The sequence below is a fragment of the Anser cygnoides genome, chromosome 2 (genome assembly GCF_040182565.1).
Source record: "Anser cygnoides isolate HZ-2024a breed goose chromosome 2, Taihu_goose_T2T_genome, whole genome shotgun sequence".
NCBI lineage: Eukaryota > Metazoa > Chordata > Aves > Anseriformes > Anatidae > Anser > Anser cygnoides.
Window position 1 is genome coordinate 107,858,160 of NC_089874.1, and position 19,283 is coordinate 107,877,442.

The 19,283-nt window shown below is 40.0% G+C and overlaps 1 protein-coding gene across 4 annotated transcripts in view; it reads left to right on the forward strand.

Annotated features, from left to right (window-relative positions):
* The window catches only part of SPIRE1 (spire type actin nucleation factor 1), a 140,932-nt gene that overhangs the window by 89,235 nt on the left and 32,414 nt on the right, over positions 1-19,283 (forward strand). For all 4 annotated transcript variants that reach the window (XM_066991192.1, XM_066991193.1, XM_066991194.1 and 1 more), the window contains exons 4-7: positions 1,396-1,521; positions 11,629-11,712; positions 12,622-12,786; positions 18,931-19,017. In XM_066991192.1, coding sequence (XP_066847293.1) covers positions 1,396-1,521; positions 11,629-11,712; positions 12,622-12,786; positions 18,931-19,017 — 462 coding nt within the window. The remainder of the gene's footprint in view (positions 1-1,395; positions 1,522-11,628; positions 11,713-12,621; positions 12,787-18,930; positions 19,018-19,283) is intronic.

Sequence of the window (19,283 nt, forward strand, 5' to 3'; positions counted from 1 at the left end):
ATTGTACTCACAAAGCAGCATAAAATTTGAAAGCAGTGAATTGAGGGTAGCTTTTGAATGTCTGCCGTACTTTCCTTAGATATAAGGAAAGTATATGGGAAAGAAGGAAGAAATATATACATACACTTTCCTTATATATGTATATGTATATGTATATCCTTTTTTTAGGGCTAAAAGGATTTAAATATACATACACACACGTGGTTACAACAATCAGAGCAGGATGTTGCAGGAGTCCAGATGGTGCTTGTGAAATTTTATCGAGTTGATCAAATCTGACCATCGGACTCTGTATTGTTACACTAATTGGAAGAAATCAAAAATAACAAAGAGGTTGTGGCCTTAGAAAGCAATTTGTCAGCGAGATTAAGCCAATCTAAGTGTGACTGCAATCCAAAGAAATTGTTCAGCCCATCCTCCCTTCCCCTCTCACTCCCCGTTTTGGCAGGGTGTTCCCGTTGCTCCTTTTTGCCTGCGCTACTGCACATGCGTCCGAGCCATGAAGAGTAATTCTCCCCTGCCCTGCCTCCTTCACTGTGTTAATTTTTGTCTGAGTGAGGAGTCCCCTCCGAGTTAGGGCACAAACTCAGGTGCCAGCATAAGGGTATCAGTGGGAGCCTGTGGCCAGAGGCCTCAGGATCATGCCTTGTAGTGTCAGCATGGATTTAAATCAGATCAAAAATAACATGAAAATGCAGCCTGAGCTTTACTGGTATTGCGCCCTTTGTGACCACAATGGTCGCTGTAATGCAGGAGAGATTTAGAGAAATATGCCACTAGGCTATTTAAGGGCTCTTCTCCTAAAGAGCCTTTTGTTTCAAGCCTTACTTCTGGAGATCTTCTCAGTGTAGCCACCTATTTCCTCAGGTTCTGGCTTGATCATTGTTTTAGCTCTAGCTGTTATGAAACCACAGTAACAAGGCAAATTTTAAAGCCTTGTTTAAGATTTTATTTTATTTTAATATATACACCAGTATGATATATGACACGGGTATTTTAGTTTTGGTATTGGGAATTTTTTGGTATTAAGACTTTAGCAAATTAATTATAGACATTATTTTGTTGTTCTGTCTGTTTCCAGCAAAGATTTCTGTGAAGAATACTTACAAGTGATGGATATGACTTAGGGGACGTTGTAAGCAAAAGATTACATCTACCAGCATCAGTGCTGATCTATTCTATTATAGTCCTCTTCATGAAACTCATGAATATAAAATAAATGGGAGCAGAAAAACTAGAAAATGCACCCCAGTTTCCACCTAAGCTTAAACGTTTTTCATGGATTTTTGTGCCCAAAATATCCCATTGCGTTCCCTTTCATGTTATCTCATGCTCCATAGCAATAATTAAAGCCATGGGGCATTGTTTGTAATTGCTGTTTATTTTTCTCTCTAGCTGTGTGCTGCCCACCTGCCAACCCGATCAGAGGCAGCGAACCACTATCAAGCAGTATGTCGGGCTCTGTTTGCTGAAACAATGGAGCTGTACACTTTCTTGGCCAAAATTAAAAGTGCAAAAGAGGTAAGTTTTTGAATCTGTTGTAATGTGATTTAGGCTTACAGAATCACTTCTGTACCCAGCCAGCAGTGGATGTCAGATGCTTGTGGAAATTATTTGCAGTGTTCAGGGAGAGTAGTTCTACAGCTGTGTTGTTTGTTGGTATTTTTTTTTCCATTTGGCCCGTAACCATTTACAGATGTCTCAGAAATAGTTATTAATTGTGACTAGACTATTTGGAAGGAAAACAGAAAAATTTCTTGGGATGTTATGCAGTACTATTCCATTCCAACGTGCATGCATGCAAGCAATGTATTTGAGTCTGAAAACTTCTGTGGTGTTGTGAAGTATCAGAGCTTTCCCTGTCCTTCTCAGCTCCCCCTCATGCCTTTTCTTTGGCTGAGAATTATCTCAGATTCTCCTTGCTCGTAATTTGTCCTCACTCAGCAGCTTTCCTTACCTTTGATGTATGATTAGCTTGTTTGTCAGTCACACAGGCTTCACAGCAGAGCCAGCTTAAAATAAATAAATACATAAACAATTCCACCTGTAGGTCATGATGTCTGTGTTCACTGCCTGCTTGGTTGTTCCTGTTGACTGAAAGGCCATCCTGTGAACCACTTCAATTAAACGATCTGGCTGAAGAATAACTTTGAGGGTGGGTGGATTAGTTTTAATGAAGATAGTTTCAGTGATCTGGTCTGCAGAGTAGCTCCATGAACAATTGTATTAACGCAGTGTGGGTGTTGGTTACACTGGAAAACCAGTGGGTGAGGGGAAGGGCAGGAAGGGAACGATAGTTCTCAAGGATGATTTCTTCATCAAAGTCAGCCGGTCAAATAACAGCACTTTCATAATTTTCCTTTTTAATAAAAACCTGAAGGATTTAATTTGCTTCTCTAAGGTCCAAAGTGCCCTTTGAAAAGATTTTATGGGCTGATGTAACAGTTTTGCTACTGAAAGACGCAGAGCTGTTCCACCCATGTATACGTGCTCCCACTGCTTTGCTTCCTCTGATTCTAGAAAACAAACACAGAAAATAAATGATAAATTAAAAATAATAATGAAGGCTTTCTTGTCGAGTTCATGAGCTGAATCAGCTCATCATTGGGTCAGGTGTGCTTCAGAGCAGCACAAGAGCTCTGTTGCCACACGAGTGAAAGATGCAAACCAGTCGGAGGCACAAGAGACTGGTGCTGTCTTTCCTCCTGTTCAGAGACCTGGTTGAGACACATCTGTCCAGGGGGGAGAATCCTTCAGAGATGGTTTTCTGTTGCCTGGGATCAAGCTTCACTTCCATTTTTCCTCCAGCCCTACTCAAACTGAAAGCAATTTCTAAGCTGAAGTGGTATCATACACAGATAATTTTGGCAGCGTCAGCGTGGCTGAAGAGCCACTTGTTCTCTGAAGCACCCGCATTACAGTGCAGCTGACACAGAGAGCTGACAGAATGCAGCGTCTCGGTGCTAAAACCTTGACATCATTAATTTCACATCTTGGCATTTGACTGCTCCTTGGCGTTCTGACCACTGGATAATTGAAGGATCTGTGCTATAAACACTTCAGCTAGCAGCTAGTGCAAGGTCCGTGCTGAGGCCCAAAGATAAGGCCCTTTGGAGTTCTTGTTTCTGCTTAGAGAGGAAGCATGTTTCCAGTAGTTCGTAAACATTTTGACTGCAGTAAGCAGTAATAAGGTGTCAGTGCTGTCAATGTTGAAGTAAAATATTGCATATTGTGATTATTTAAAACATTTTTTCTTCAATTTATTAAAATAATTACAGGGGTGTTTTAGAATTTGCAGATTATTTATCATCTTGTAATTGGGAATGAAAACCCAACATTTGACAACACCATAGAGCATACTATGAGTTAATCTCAAATGAAAGGAACCATTTGCCTCTCAAAGGCTATTAGGGATTGTTTCAGAGCACATTTAGGTCAAAGGAAGTAATCCTTGTAGATGAAATTCTGGCCCTACTGAAATCAATGAGACTTTTATCACTGCACTTATCCAAAGCCAGAATTTTGATCATTTGGTTTCATTTTACCTGGATCAGTCCCCTAGCAGGCATACAAGAAGTGACCAAGAAAATTATCTTACAAGCAGCTTCTGGAAGATAAATAGTTTTTATGATATTCTTGATCCTTGCTTATAGCTTTTATCCAACTATAGATTCAGAAACAATGTGATTCTTGAAAATAATGTAGTATAAAAAGGAAAAAAAAGGTGTGAAGCAAATACAGGATGGAATGCTGTAAATCTTGTTATTCCATTTTAAAAATACCTCTATAGTTTATACTCGAGGCAAGTAGGAATCATATCATCGTGCTAGGTTTGCGTCAGTGAAAACTGTGGTATTATGTACGTTTTGCTTTTTTGAATACATAGAAGAGTCTTAATTAATGAGGAATACAGTTAAATAAAATTCAAGTTAATAAAATCCTTTTTCTTTTCCTTTTGTATTGTCATATGAGTATGGGTATAAAGGAGAGAAAAACTTAATACTTTAGTAAGTATATTTTATTGTCATCGATTCATGGTGATTGCAATGTCAGAGAATTGGGGAAAAAACAAGCTATGTATATCAGCTCCAATTAAAACCACAAACTTATACCATGTAATATTGTGTCTGTGACACTAAGGGTACCAGGAGTTTTAAACTAATAGTTTATTTTAAAAACTGAGAACTTAATTTGGAGAGCCTTAGAACCCCTCAGACCTAGTTGTGGTGATGAGATCAAAATGAAAAACATGGCTTAAAATAACTTTCCTATGAATAAAAAAAAAATACTTCAAAATTCCTTGGGCTCTTTCTGGGGCTACTGTGTTGTATCTGGGTGTCTGTTCCCCAGCTATATGAAGCTCATGCTTTTTGCTCAGGAGGCACTTTAAACAGCCAATGCTACTATAGAAGAAGAGGGAGAATTTTTATCTGCAGAAATTCATTTACTAGGATTGTACCAAATCTGGTCTTATGCTACAGCCCAGGGCAGGTTTAGCAGGAAAGTGCAGTTTGAAAGAGGCAGAAGAAACTATTGCTGTGATGTTGTTTTCAGTTTGTATAAAAACATGTCGGGGCTTTGAAAGTTACTGGAATTACGAGGGAAGGATCAGGAGGCACGAGGTATAGGCCAGTAGTGCTCTCCAGTCTGTCCTGTGAGCATCGCTGCCTTAGCAAATGGAGCGTAGCTTCAGAAAGGGCTTTACTGGCATGCACTTGGGTGAGTGCATTACTCAGAAATGATGAAGCAATGAGTGAGCTGTTAAGGTCATCTCAATGGATGTCGAATATGATGTTTCAGGCACTTTGTCACATACTTGGTGCCGTGTGGATTTTATTTCCAGTTTGATTCTCTGTGTGTGAGAGGTCAGCAGTAGAGATGACTCGCAGACAGGAAGACGACATTTCCATTCTTACAGAGAAAGAAATGTTACGTCTAGTAGTTGTACAGGGCAGTACTCAAGACAGAGATGAGAAAGGTGTGATACTACTGTTGTAATAATAATTTTAAAAAATGAAAAAGAATAAAAGGAGTAAAAATACATATTTCTTGGGAACAGCAGCAGAAGCAACTCCGGAGTAGGGCTGCAATTTAGTTAACTAATCTGACCTAACTTGGCATCCTTTTGCAAGGTGAAGGCTTTGTAGAAAGTGTAGTGGGATGTCTTTTCAGCTTGCTGGCAGCATCTGTATGGTACTCAGGCTCTGTGGAAGGAGATCCACCCTGTGTACCATCTGCTGCCACCCAGAAGTGGTCTTTGATGGGCCAGGACCTCCTGACTCCATGGTCCTGCAGTTCAGATGTTTACAGCTGATGGCAAAAGTAGGGTAAAGCTTGTTTCTCATCCCAGGCAGTGAGCTTTTTAAATTACAATCAAATTTCCACAAAAGCGGAATCTTGCCCTTTGTTTTTGATAGTGTGTGTGGAAACGTGGACTACAAGGCGGGGGAAGTGTATTTGTGTGTGAGGCAAAGACAGTTTGAATATCTGCTAAAATGAACCTCATCTGAAAGAAGAGATTAATCTTGTTCAGGATCATCGAAAAGCCATTGAGATCACCTTTGTTGGCCCCTAGCCATAGACAGAACTGCAGGCACAAGTGAGCGATGTCCACAAGATAAAACAAATGTTCCTGTTGTGGAGTATCTGAAAAGGTCTCACACGTTGCTCAGAGACAGCAGCGAGTGTGACTGTGAGAAACAGGGAGAGTCTGTGTAAGCACGCAGAAATTGGATTGGATTTGGATTGGACCATGGATCTGTCTGGTCTGCTGGCCGCTTTGTGAACCTGCTTAATTGAGGGGGTATCTACCCCGGTCCTCCTTCAGCTCCCTGTTGCTGCCCAGGCTCCCCTCCCGCTGGAGCGGGTGCTCCATGCCTGCTTACTGCCTGAGGGAGCCAGCAACGTGCCCTTGCCACAAAGATGGCAGAGGTGTCCTGGGCTGCATTAGGCAAAGCATTGCCAGCAGGTCAAGGGAGGCGATCCTTCCCCTTCATTCAGCGCTGGTGAGGCCACACCTGGAGTACTGGCCCCAGTTCTGGGCTCCTCAGCACAAGAGACATGAGGACTTACTGGAGAGAGCCCAGTGTAGGGCCATGAAGATGGTAAAGGGCCTGTAGCCCCTCTCCAGTGCGAAGAGGCTGAGAGAGGTGGGACTGTTCAGCCTGGAGAAGAGGAGGATCTCAATGGGGGGATCTCAATGTGTATAAATATCCAAAGGGAAGGTGCAGTGAGGATGGAGCCAGGCTCTGTTCAGTGGTACCCAGTAACTGTACAGGAGGCAGCGGGCACAGCTGTGAGCACCAGGCCGCACTTGTGTGCTGTGCGGGTGGCCGAGCACTGGCACAGGCTGCCCAGAGAGGCCGTGGGGTCTCCTCATGGAGACCTTCAGAAGCCGCCTGGACGTGGTGCTGGGCACCCTGCTCTGGGTGGCCCTGCTGGGGCAGGGGGCTGGGGCAGGGGGCCTCCAGAGGGACCTGACAGCCTCAGCCGCTCTGTGACCCTGTGAGCGGTACCAGTAAATACTGATGTCAGCCTGTAGCAGAGCTAAGGATTCGTGAGTGGACTGTGAGTGATGAACTCACGACTGGCACCATAGCAGGTCCTAAAAGACAGCATGGGATGCTGGGCGCCATAAGATACAGGCATTGTCTTGTAGGCAGATGTCTTCATCTGCCGCAGTAGGTTTGACTTGTATCTCAAAAATTTGTTGAAATGGATGTATATCCTAGAGCATTACAATTAATATTCCTTCCAAACTCATTAAAATTTTGTATACTTTTATAATTGCCTACCTCATCAATTGCAGTTAAAGTCCATGTTCATCAAAAACTTGTCTGTAATTTCATTATCCACAGTGTGCCTTTTAATTAACCAAGTTTTTGGTAGAATACAGAAAAAGCCCTCAGTCTGTCATCTTTGTACTGATCTTTTAAACAATGCACCTTATGATTTCTTTCCTGTCTAATAGCTTAATTTTTTTCGGTCTGTCTGGATATATTTCAACCTGACCTGTATGAAAACATAAACCTTCCAAGGTCTAATTAAGTACATAAATAGAAATGAAATTGTTCCTTTTTTTTTTTTCCCTATCTTCATGCCATCTAGAGACTCAGCTGGAAAACAGCTAATTAAAAAATTAAAAACAGCTAATTAAAAAAGTAGATTACTTTCTATATAACATATAACTGGCTATACTGGTGTATTATTTGTCCAAAATATGGTTATATAGGTAGTTAGTTAATAGATACCTAAATAATGTTAATGGCTAACTCATTTTACAAATAAGGTCACTAGCCAAGTTACTCTTAATAGTCTCGTGACCATAATAGCTGTTAAACACACTGCTGAGTGGATTTTCAGAAAGTACAGTTGGAGAAACTGATTCCCAAACTTTTCTGCCTATAACCTCACTTCTGCTTCCACTTCTAGGCTTCCAGTGACTCCGCTTTTGCAACTGTATTGTCATCAGGCTTGCAACTCCATCATGATGTTTGATCCCTCCATTTAGGAGCCATTTAAATGGCAACCTAATAAATGAGGGAAAAGACTGGGATTTTTTGTTTGTTTTGTTTTTTTGTGTGTGTTGCAGGCACTGTAACTCAGTAAGTGTTCCATGCATTTGTTTTTTGTTTGTTTGTTTTTATCTCTTTAATAGTTTTTTGAGCAGCACGGTGACTACTCTTTCCAGAGCTGAGTATGTCGACCCACACCACTGTTTATGAAGAGCTTTTTCTGATATTCAGTGATATTCTTAAAATGACTTGAAGAATGAGGGAGTTTTTCAGGGACTGATTCAACTGATCATATTCCCTTCAACAACTCTTGCTTGAGTTAAAGGGGGCTTGACAGTCTTCAAAGAACTGAAGTAATACTGCTGGCCAAGCCCTTTGAATTTAAATCCAGGATGGACTGTTATATACATAAAAGTGTTTTTCCCCTATATGCAGGTTATGCATTTTTAAATTGACAATAAAAGTGCAAGAATATTTTATTAGTTTCCCAGATATCAGCATAAGAATCACTTGCATCAGTGACCAAATTACCAAGAATATAAAGCAGGAGATGCCGTAGGTTTTGTTCTGAAACTGGCCAAAGACGAAGTGAAGATCTGGATTCCTGAAATACCGTCTTCGTTAAAATGTTGCATTTTAGGGAGCATTTTGCGGAAGCGAGCCCTTGACGCTGTGCTGACAAGTGTCTTATATAACCTCCCATCTGTCGCAGGCGCAGGAGAACGTGTCCCAAATGTGGGACAAATGTGGGACACGTGGCAACAGCGAATCAGCTGCCTGCTTTTAATAGCGCAGGAAGAAATTTGAAGAAATTTGGTATTTCTATTGCTAGGATTTGTTGCAAAATGCAGCTGAAGAAAAAATGGCCAAGTGCTGTAATGGTTTAAAAAAGCCAGAGCTGTTGAAACGCTTGCTTCCTACACATCTGACCCTTATTTCGTGAACGTATGCCCAGGCTGTAATAGATGAATCAGATCTGTGGTATGGGTTTGAGGTTCTGGGATCATTTAGAAAAACCCTTTTAAGATGTTTTTGCTCTCTGAAAAGGAAACCCATTTAGGCTATGTATTTATTACACCATAATAGCTTTCCTTAATCCATTGTCCCAAGGGTACATACAAATGGATACAGCAGCTGAGGTTACTCATAGGTTTTGGATCCCAGCTAAGTTCTGACAAACGGTCTGTTGTATTGTAAATGTTTTGGTTTCCATAATTTACGATTGCAGCAGATTCTGAAACCCACGGACACCAACTGGGGATGCTGGAGGGAAATGATAATATTTCATTTAGTCCAGAAGTTTAAATGCAATAATTTGTCACCCTGAATTGATTCCTTCCTAAGCAGCACCTGGCAGATGGAGGAGAGTTAAGGAAACCTTCGCAATTCATGGCTGCAGGGATGAAGTACTTAGTTTCTTTTTTCTCCCCAGTCTTCCAAAGCTTTCTCAATTTTATAGTGATGGAAATTACCATCTATGGTGAGCTGCATTTAGGGGTCTGAGCCAGCTGAGTTGTGGGTAGGGGGGAAACTATTCCTATAAAAAAGTGGGTATTTTCCCCACAGATTTTTCTCCCTACACAGCTCCCTATCAGGCAGAGTGGGTGGCTCTGCCGGTGCGCAGGAAGCATCCAGAGCACCCAGACCCTCACTTTGGCTGTAGCCTGTGCTTATGCCAGCTCATTCGTGTCAAAAAAAGGGCACTTTGAGAAATGTACCTTGTGGCTGGTGGGTTTGGCTCTCAGCTCTTGAGTGTGTGGTAGCCAGCAGCACCCACACCCGCGCTTTTTAAAGTAGAAACTCCCCCTCCAGCTATGTTCCAGAGAAACTAATTAGACGGCTGCCTCCTTTGGAAGATCTTTCAGCTGTTCAGTTATGTGTGTTCTCCCCTCCCTCCCCCCTTCTTATTTTTTTGTTGTTAAGAAAAATAGGTTGTAGTTGTTTTAGTTTGTTTCATGGAGTATTTACATCACTCAAAGTCATCAGCCTCTGGGCATAAACCAGCCCCGTTAAGTGTATGGTAGGGAGCATGGCTGCTGAAAGGGGTAATTGCTGCAGATGTTGTTGGACAGTCAAAGTAAAGGTTAAGCAGCTGGAACGTGTACTTTTTTTTTTTTTAATTGATAGGTACCTTCCAGTATGGAAAGGAGGAGCAACTCTGACAGTTGTGAGCGAATTTACTGCAGTTAACTTTTTGATTACGAAGAGAAAAAGGAGAAAGTATTAGAACGATTGTATATCTTGCAATTTATTAGTAAACGTTAGCTGTTCACACAAAAGCAAGAAACTTACAGCTCACAGATACCATCTTTGAAATGGCTACTGCAACTTTGAAAATGATATGGAAAAGAAGAAACCCTGGGTGGCAAAATAGGCGTAAATGAGGCCTTCGTGTTACTCGTTCTTTCTGGTTTTTGTTTGGTTGGTTGGTTTTTTGTTTTTCTTTTTTTGTTTTTCTTTTTTCCCTTGGGAAAAGATTATGGCCTGTTAGAGTTAGACTTGAGTGCTGCCCGCAGCAGCAGGACCAGCCCAGGTTTCCACGTAGCCATTCTTTCCCAGTTGGGCATCCTGCGGCAATACCGCCAGTCATGCCAAAATGTGCCCGCATTGTGCAATGACAGATGTGCTTCTGTAGCATAGGTGATTTATGACTTTTTAAGAGTCTTCCTGTAAATTATGTATTATTTTTTTTATAGGGCAGTGGTAATATTTCTTCGCTGATGTGAAAGTAAATGTGTTACTTGCTTAAAAAAGACAATAAATAATCCATCTGCTGTTTTTCCAAAACTTCCATGGCGGCTGACTCACACATGCTGTCTCTGTTAGCACATGTGGTAGATACACTCCAGTATGTGTGCAAGTTAAGCACTTTTCCAGTGCTTGCATTTCTTCCATTGAAATGGTTATGGTTTGGGAACTGCTTGCAAGAAAAAATGTTTTGCCAAATATGCTTATTTTTAAGCTTTCTCAGAAGCTCCAAGGCTTGAGACTCATTGTTCAGTTCCATTAAAGGAAGAGCTTGAGTGTTCAAAAGTGAGACAAATATTTTTAATGCATAAATACATAAAACTTTGTCAGACCTCTGGCCTGTGGGTTTAGTCTCATAAAATAATGAAGTCGTTAGCAGATTTAACTATCCTTTTTAATACATTAATAAGTAACAAGAAAACAGATCAAATTAAACATTGTTAAAGATTTCCCAGAAAACCCTCTGTAAAAGTGGAATGGAATATTGAGAATGTATTTGTTCTGCTGATTCCACAACATTTCAATACAAAAGTAAAAGTAGCGTTTGGATATGCAATTCTTGGTGTCTAACACAATTTCTCTAAAGCCTCTCAAACCGTTTAATCTTTTGCCTACATTTGTGTGTGTGCAAGCTTTCCTGTTCTTTAGTTTACTGTAATTTTTGATCATTTTTCATCTTCTTGTTTATATGAAAGCTTTGTTTTTCCCCTTTGCAAACAATCTTTCTCATATTTGCATCATCTGATCTTGTTCATAAATAAGAGTTTTACTTCTGACAGATCTGTTTCTCTTCCTCATATAGAGATTTTGAGATCTGAGTAATAAAATCATAAAACTATGTTATACAGGCTGCTTAATGTCAACATAAATGCAAGTCTGTCACCATTCTGTTTGAACGATTTCACATACTTTATTTCACCTTGCAACTAACTTTCTGGGAATTTCTCCTTCAACAAAAATGAGCTGTCTTGCATTTGGCAAGTAACAGTAATTTTGTTATGAGTGGATTCTTACCAAGTCAGTAACCTTTTCTATGTTGGAGTTTAACAAACTTGCTACTTTTTTTTTTCTGTGCATAGCTCAACTTTAGGCATATTACAATTTCTGTGTATAGGTTTTTCTGGTATGCTATTATCTGAAGTATTCTCATACTTAGAACCTCAGATTTTTTGCAGCATCGAAGGTCTATTTTTCAATTAAGTGAAATATTCAAACAGTATTTCAAATTATTTTTGCAGTGTTACTATTCAAGTTGTAAGATACTCAGTAGAATACCCAAACAATATCATTCAAAAGATAAGCTTCTGCTTTACTGTAAAGTAATGCCACCATTCAGTTTATTGAATAATTTTCTTTTCGTTTGCAGAATCTGAAGAAGATTCAAGAAATGGACAAAGAGGCAAGTGATGAATCCAGTACAGATCTTGATGACTTAAAGAATGCTGACTGGGTAAGACAACAATTGAATAATGATTCAGCACCGTTATTAGTAATTTATATTTCTTTATAATGCTTGCCTAAAGTTGTTTGGTTTATGTTTAAATCGGTGTCTGTTGGTTGTTTTTGTGTGTGTTTTTTTTTTTTAACATATGAACTAGTACTGAATTATGACAAGTTAGTACCAAATGGAATTTCAACCTTCCTTCACAGATAGATGAAATAATGTAAGTATCCAAGCAGCACACTATTTCTTTAGACTCAGCTTTCATGTAGAAGCTTTTGCGATTTAAAGGGCTGGACATATAGACAGGTATCATGCTGACTGCCCTTCAGAGAGGCAGCCAGGAAGGAAGCAGAACCACCAGCTGAGTTTCTTTAGTGATGAAAGAAAAAATGCTACAGAGAACACTCAGTAGCTTGTATTGTTTTCTATTTACTTTTTTTGGCCAGTGTATAGAGAAACATTAAGACATTCTTAAAAGTTCTTGATTTCAATTTCCTAATTTTCTGTCTACTACCTGTTCTTACTCCTCTCTACCCATTCCCCAATAATAAGAGGGAAATGTTAGTATGTGGTAGGCAGATCAAAAGAAAATTGAGTACCAAGAGGCTATTGCTAGACCTGTATTTGTGTTTAGGATTATCCCGGCCCAGATGCAGGACCTTGCACTTGGCCTTGTTGAATTTGGAACTACTACATGGAGAACAAGTACATGAGTCCTGTTATATTCAGGGTTTAAAATGGACTTATCTAAAATCACCATGTACAAAGTGGGTCTGGTTGATGTGTTAAAAATAAAAGGATAAAGCTGTATATATTTGGTGGTGTCCTGAAGGGGGAATGAGCAACTTCAGCTCAATCTGAATTAGTATGCAAGGGTAAGGTATTAAATAAAATTTTGCTCTCTTTTCTCTTCAGGCTCGTTTTTGGGTACAAGTGATGCGAGATTTACGGAATGGTGTCAAACTTAAGAAGGTTCAAGAGCGTCAGTACAACCCACTCCCCATAGAATATCAACTCACACCCTATGAAATGCTGATGGATGATATTAGATCCAAACGCTATACCTTAAGAAAGGTCATGGTAAGTCAAGAGAATTACTAGAATTTGTCAAATCTGAAATAATTCTTTTTATTTTTTTTCCTTTTCCTTTCTTTTCTGTTTCTTTTTATATATTTTTTTTATTCATTCAATTTTTTTCTTTTCTTTTTTTCCTGAGAACATTGAAATTATGATGTCATGTAGATAGTACTAATGTTCATGGGTTTTATATGGCATCTTAAATCTATGTAGTATTTTGAGGGGAAAAATGTGAAACCAACAAATGTTGAGTATTTTGTTTTCCGTATGGCAGGAAAAATTCAAAATTTTGAAAGACATTTCCTACATATCATATGCTTGAACAAATGATTTCTGTTGGTTTATGATAACCTTAAGAGTCATTTCAACAGTCCTGTCATGCTTTCCACTGAGAGATGGTGTTAGGCTTTTACTGGGGAGAACGTTTATGTTGAGATACAGCATAATTTTTGGAATAAATGTGGCATTCCAGAATATAAAGTGCCACCAAGTTGTTATATGAACTGTGACAGAAAATGAAAACCTACAGTGTTTGAAAACTTGTAGTACCATGGTCTGCTAAGAGTTGTCAAGGAACACTTTGTGAAAACCATTTTAAACCTTTGATTTGTAGAAACTGAGCTCAGTTGTTTTCAGCGTATCATATTGCTACTTTCAAGTGGGAAAAAAAAAAAAGAAGCTAAGGCAAGCTGGAGAGTGTTGATGGGTCTCCTCCTAGATACTCATGAAAGTGCATATAAGATTGACCCGAGGCACCCTTTTTATCAGAGCCCATTTGATATTTACTGGCGTCTCCTTGTTCTTTTATTCCTTTTAGTTTATATTGTGTTCATCGTAAAGATGTTCTTCCTGATAAGGCAGCAACTGATCTAAAAGGATCCTTATCCTTAGTAAAACATTTTAAACCCCTTTGTCAGAGGCATGTACTTGGTCATTGTCAACATTTATATCTGACATTTATTTATGTTTGTCTGTTATTAGTTACAATGGAAACAACTTGTTAGAATATCTTGTATTCAACTATACTTGTATTCCTGAAGAAAATTCACAAAACCTTTGCTAGTAAGAAGGCCAGGATTCCACCTGAAAAATTCAGAGAGGAGAAAGAAATCATGCACTTGAGATCATTAGAAAAAAAAATAGAGGAGGAAAAATTTGAAATTACTCCATGGAGAACAAATACATGAGTCCTGTTACAAATATAAAGGCCTTTTGTGTATGAAGTGAAAGTATTTTCCTAACCAAGGTATGGATTCAGACTATCAGACTATTTTCATTTTCTGCAGCAGCTTTCTGTTGCTTAAATATTAATAGGGGAAAATACATACCCAGGAATGATATCTATCTACCTTTACGCTCGCAGTTCAGAAAACAGAGCTAACTGACCCTACTACCCACTGCAAAAGAAGAAGTCACCTCAGACCCTGATTACTGTATGCAATCAAGATAGTAGTTTCTTCTGGATGGGTACCCTTGGGTGATCTGATTTTGCTTTTGGCAGGCTGGGCTTTAATTCATCTTCTGTTGAGCGAGCTCCTGCCTCTTCTGAAGAGATTTTCGTCATTATGTTGTAGGTCTTGGAGGCACAGCTGCTCTTCTCTTCATCCAGACTCTTGCCGTATGCAAAATCCCTGCAAGCATCTATTTTTGTCCTGCTATCTTGTCTACTAGGTAGATTGTCCAAAGTGACCTCTGGGCATAAACGTGAATTGGGATTACGATCAGCTGTAGGTACAGGACCTGTAGTGCTGTCTCTCATGCAATTGCTGGCTTCATCTGAAAACTGCTGAAGACTGTGTGTTAGAAAACTAACTTTTTTCTTATTATAAACCTTCCATCCAGTAATTTGGATTCTGCTGCAGGGTCTGCTTGAAGAGTGTGCCAAACATGCACAATAGAATGTGGTTTGATATGAAATGTGTGGAGCCTGGAGGATTCATACAGAATTACAAGTTTGGTTAGATGTCATAAATACAGCATCGTTTAGCTGACTTTTATGGGTCAGAGCTAATTATATATATTCCCGTCAGAGAAAACTGTCATGCTTCTTGAGAAGAGGAGGAAATGACAGGAGTCCTAAATCTGAATTTTAAAGCAGCCTGGGAAAGATGGATTATGTTTCTTTCTATCAGTCAAAGCAGATGTTTGGCAAAATTTTTATTAAAAACATTTTTTGCGTTAAAGTTATGGGTAGTATTTTTAGACTTGACGGCTTGTGAAAATGCACGCCACTGAAGATAACAGGAGGTGGATCATTTTTAAGTAAATAAAATGTTAGATAAAGTCTTTACGCTCCTTTTTACGAATGTAATGCTGTGTTTAAAAGAATAGCTTGATCTGTCCCTGACTGCTCGGTACTCCTAGTAAAAATTAGGAAAGGAACAGATGTTCCTGTTAGGTGCATCACTTAGGGTCTATTTTGGTGTTTTAGACTGTCAGCAGTGTTAACAGATACCAATAACTGGAGCTGTCTGTTCTCACAAGTCCTCTGTCATAGGGCAATTCTTCAAAATGTCTTGATGTAAAATGTCACATTCTGGGCTTTTTGCAAATAACTAGTTTCATTAGTTTCAGTGACCTCTGCATTTCTATTTTAGTAGATACAAAAACAATTTCAAATTTGTCATCTCTCTGTCCCCCTGATGCAGGAGTCTTTGTTTCTGTGGTTGTCATGGGAACAAGAAGACTTTCATCCTGGCATTTTGTAATCTTGGCATGTTTGCCTTAGCAGCTTTAATGGCTTTTTTTTCTCCTACAAAACACTCACTCCCAGAAATCCTAGGTATAGCAGCGAGCTTTACAGTTCTTAATAATGCTTTAGGGCTACCCAAGGAAGCAGTGGCTCTGTGTAAGTACCATGATTATTATAGGGGATCATAAACTTGTATCCATAACAGATGTGCAGGTGCAGCAGCGTGAATACAGTGGTTTACAATGTGCGGTATCAAAGAATAGACAGTGCTGCTTGACCTTTCTGTATGGAGATTAATCAGAAAATTGATATGCACTGTGTGACAACTAGGTAACAACTAAAGCACTACACAGTCTGCATAATGAAATTTGACAAATGCATGTCTATCTACTTACAGTGCTTGAATTCACAACCAGACTTTAGCATGGGCTGTTTTGGGAATGATGTAGCACGTCCCCTCTGACGATGTCAGTGTTCGCAATTTCATTTCAAGTGAAAATTTCTAGATGGTACAAACCCATCAGTTTCATTTTATCTGTTACTTAGAGATAGGACTCTTCTACTTAATACTACCACCTTTTATAATGTGAAAAATAAATGGCTGAGATAGTTGAATGTCAGTGATGAGTGACATAGTTCTTGTGAGTCGTGTGCAGGTCACCAAGTACCATTTGAAGTTATTATTTTAACTGCAAGTCTCTATTTATATATTAAAATTTGATGGAATCAAGGATTATGTGGTAATTTCTCTGAGCTTTAGCTGTTCAGATCTCTAAATTTCTGGTTGATTTTTGTAATCATCGATTCTGCTTTTCCCACCTGGCCAGTTTTAATGCATACTGCTGTACAAAAGCCATTTTATACACATGAAGATTTAGGATAGCATTACAATGTTTTGAGGTATTTATTTAGATACTGGTTTGCAGTTTGGGGCAGTGTGGTGTGTGAGCACCAAGATCATTTTGCTTGTATTCTGCATGTGCCGTGGCTGCATCTGTGCAATGTAGCTCTGATTTAGACTTTAATTGAGCCATGAATTTTAATTAATTAATTAAAAGATGCATGTTAAATTGCTCATTACAGGGAGAGTCGGTTTGAGTGAAGAAATAGATCTAGCATGGACAGAGAAGATAAAAGCTTCCCTTCAGTGTCTTTCCTGTCAACATCTTGTTTGGGAGCCAAGTATGAGAAGGGGGCTTCTGCTGGCGCTCCCGATCCTGGCTTGTCGGCTGAAGCAACTGATAAACATCCACTTGCTTTGCCACCAGCTTCCTCTGCATCCTGTGGAAAATCACTTAAGCAAATCTTGCTTTTCCCCTTTTCCAATCAAATGGAAATACTGATACTAATTACACTCTGGTGGCATTAAGTCAGTGCAGAGAGTGCCCTGAGGTGAAAGGCTCAGAGCCATGTATTATTTATTTCCTAGCGTGGTGCAGAGAGTTGCTCCCCAAGGCTGGAATTGAGATTATCAGCGTACAAAATGGCTGTTCTGATGGTAATAGCTCGCAACTTAAGCTATCAGCTTCGACATCTGATGAACAGTAACCTGGGGATGAGAGACTCACCATTTCATTAAGGATCCTGCAAACCACGCTGGCCTTGAAGAATTGCTCGGTCTTTAAACAGGAGAAATCAATCACATCACTTAAAATAATATCCTCCTTATCATAAAATGCCAAATCACCATTTAATATAAATCTTTCCCCTTTTAATTTTTCTGTACTGTTTCTAGGAAGATGTCGCGCCACGTGGTTTAGCAGCTTGGTATTCTGTGCCATACTGCATCAAGTTCCCTCTGAGGAAGCTAATGGGGCGGGGAACAAATGGAAATTAGACCATGTCTGGGGTAGGGTACCTCCAGAAAGAGTCCCGAAGGAAGCAATGAAACGTCCCCCTGAAGGAACTCTGCCTCCGATCCCGTATCGGGGAAGGGATGAGTCTTCGATGGGAGGCTGTCACTCTGCCTCAGCCCAGAACCAGGGCACGTCCCGGGTTAGCAGAGCTTATGTGGAAGCTGCGTGGCATTAGCGAAGTTCAGTTAGGGTTCATGCTGCGGTGACCGTGTGGGGATGTAAACCCATTTTTCTGACTGCAGCATTTCTTCTCGTTAGCAAACGCGCACGTGATCTGACAAAACAGAGCTGTCGTTACACGTGTTTTATGGCTACAGAGCTTGTTAGAAGAGTCTCCCAAAGAAAGTGTAACCATCTGGCCCTTAAAAAAAAAAAAAAAGTGATGAAATTTGGGACATTTAGTCTAAGAAATATAGTATTGCAGGAATTTCTTTCAGATTGGAGGACAGGGCTGATAGCCAGGTACCGTGTAGTAATAGAAGGTGCCAGAAAGATGTATGGCATAGGATGCTCTCTGACAGTGTGCTTGGGCATTGTGCCACACAGGCTGAACCTGACAGATGGATTTCTTAAGCAAATCCATACAATTATTCCCAGCTTACAGTTCATAAATTCTTCAGATGATAGGAAAACTTCTCTTGCCTTGCTTATATCCTGTACACGCAGTGAATTGCCGACTCTTTCCTGTGATGTGTTGTGTATGGTCCTACCTTCAAAATGAGATACCCGAGGAAGAAACGTCTGTCTCTTCAGATAAAAGCAAGCAAACAAGAACAACTCCCACCCAGCCCCTCTTCTGGTCTCTCCCTGTACTTTCAGTGTCATGCCGTGGCATTCTAGCAACTTGACTTTCTGGACGTATTGGCAAATTCTGCTTTACCCTTGAGTAACTTATTAAAGTGCAGGCGAAGAGGTGTCTATGAAACCATGCCCAGGGGTTTTCTCTCCTTCTGCTGGGATTTCCACACCAGGGCACCTCTTTCTTCATGGCCAGAACAGCAGAGACAGGTTCTGGCCTGTCAGGCAAAGAACAAGGGAAGCTTATTTTTCATCCATTGCTAAAAGCAATTCATTGCTGATAGTCCTGGTGCAGTTTTTGCTTTCGTATCAGAGTTTGGGAGATGTTAAGCAGATCCAAAAACTGGGCTCAAAACCTACGAGCAGACTGTTAGAGACCGTGTAATGGTTGGCAGAGGGCCATGGTTCAAATAGATGTTCCTAAAAAAAATGGTCTTGGCACCTTTTCCTCCAAACGAGATCCGAGCTTTGCCTGCATTCTCCCATAGACATGGTTGCAGCCTTGATACTTAATTCCATCATTTCAAAATCCTAAGTACTGCTGATTGATGCTGCTGGAGCTGTGGTTATTCTGGAGCTATCTGCAAAGCTGAAAAGCTTTCCCTTAAGTCTTTGCTTGCCTGTGCTGTGCATACAGATTGTTGTTCTGTTCAGGACTGTTGGGATTTTACGTCTAGTGCAGGTGTCAGAACTCTGCAGGCTCTGTCAGGGATGTTGCAGATTTTCTTTTTTTCTCATCATCTGCACGAGTATCAATGCAAGGCATGGAAATATGTGTGTATTTCACTTTCTCCTTTTCAGGTCAACGGTGACATTCCACCTCGATTAAAAAAGAGTGCCCATGAAATAATCCTGGATTTCATCCGATCACGGCCTCCATTAAATCCTGTATGTAATCCAGTGTACTTCTTTCCTAACGAAAATGTGGCTTTTTAAAAAATGTCTGTGTTCAGGGAATGTGTTAAATATTACATTTTCAGACACGGTCTTTCAGAAATACTGATTTATGTATATAGAATGTGGTCTCTTGAAGAACAGTGTGTGATGCCTTGCAGCAGCCAATAGCTGTTCTCACCAGCAGCCCTTTATCTCTGAGTCACGGAAAAATGCAATTCTTCCTATGTTTTCTGTGAGTTTTAGAAATGAGTGCACAT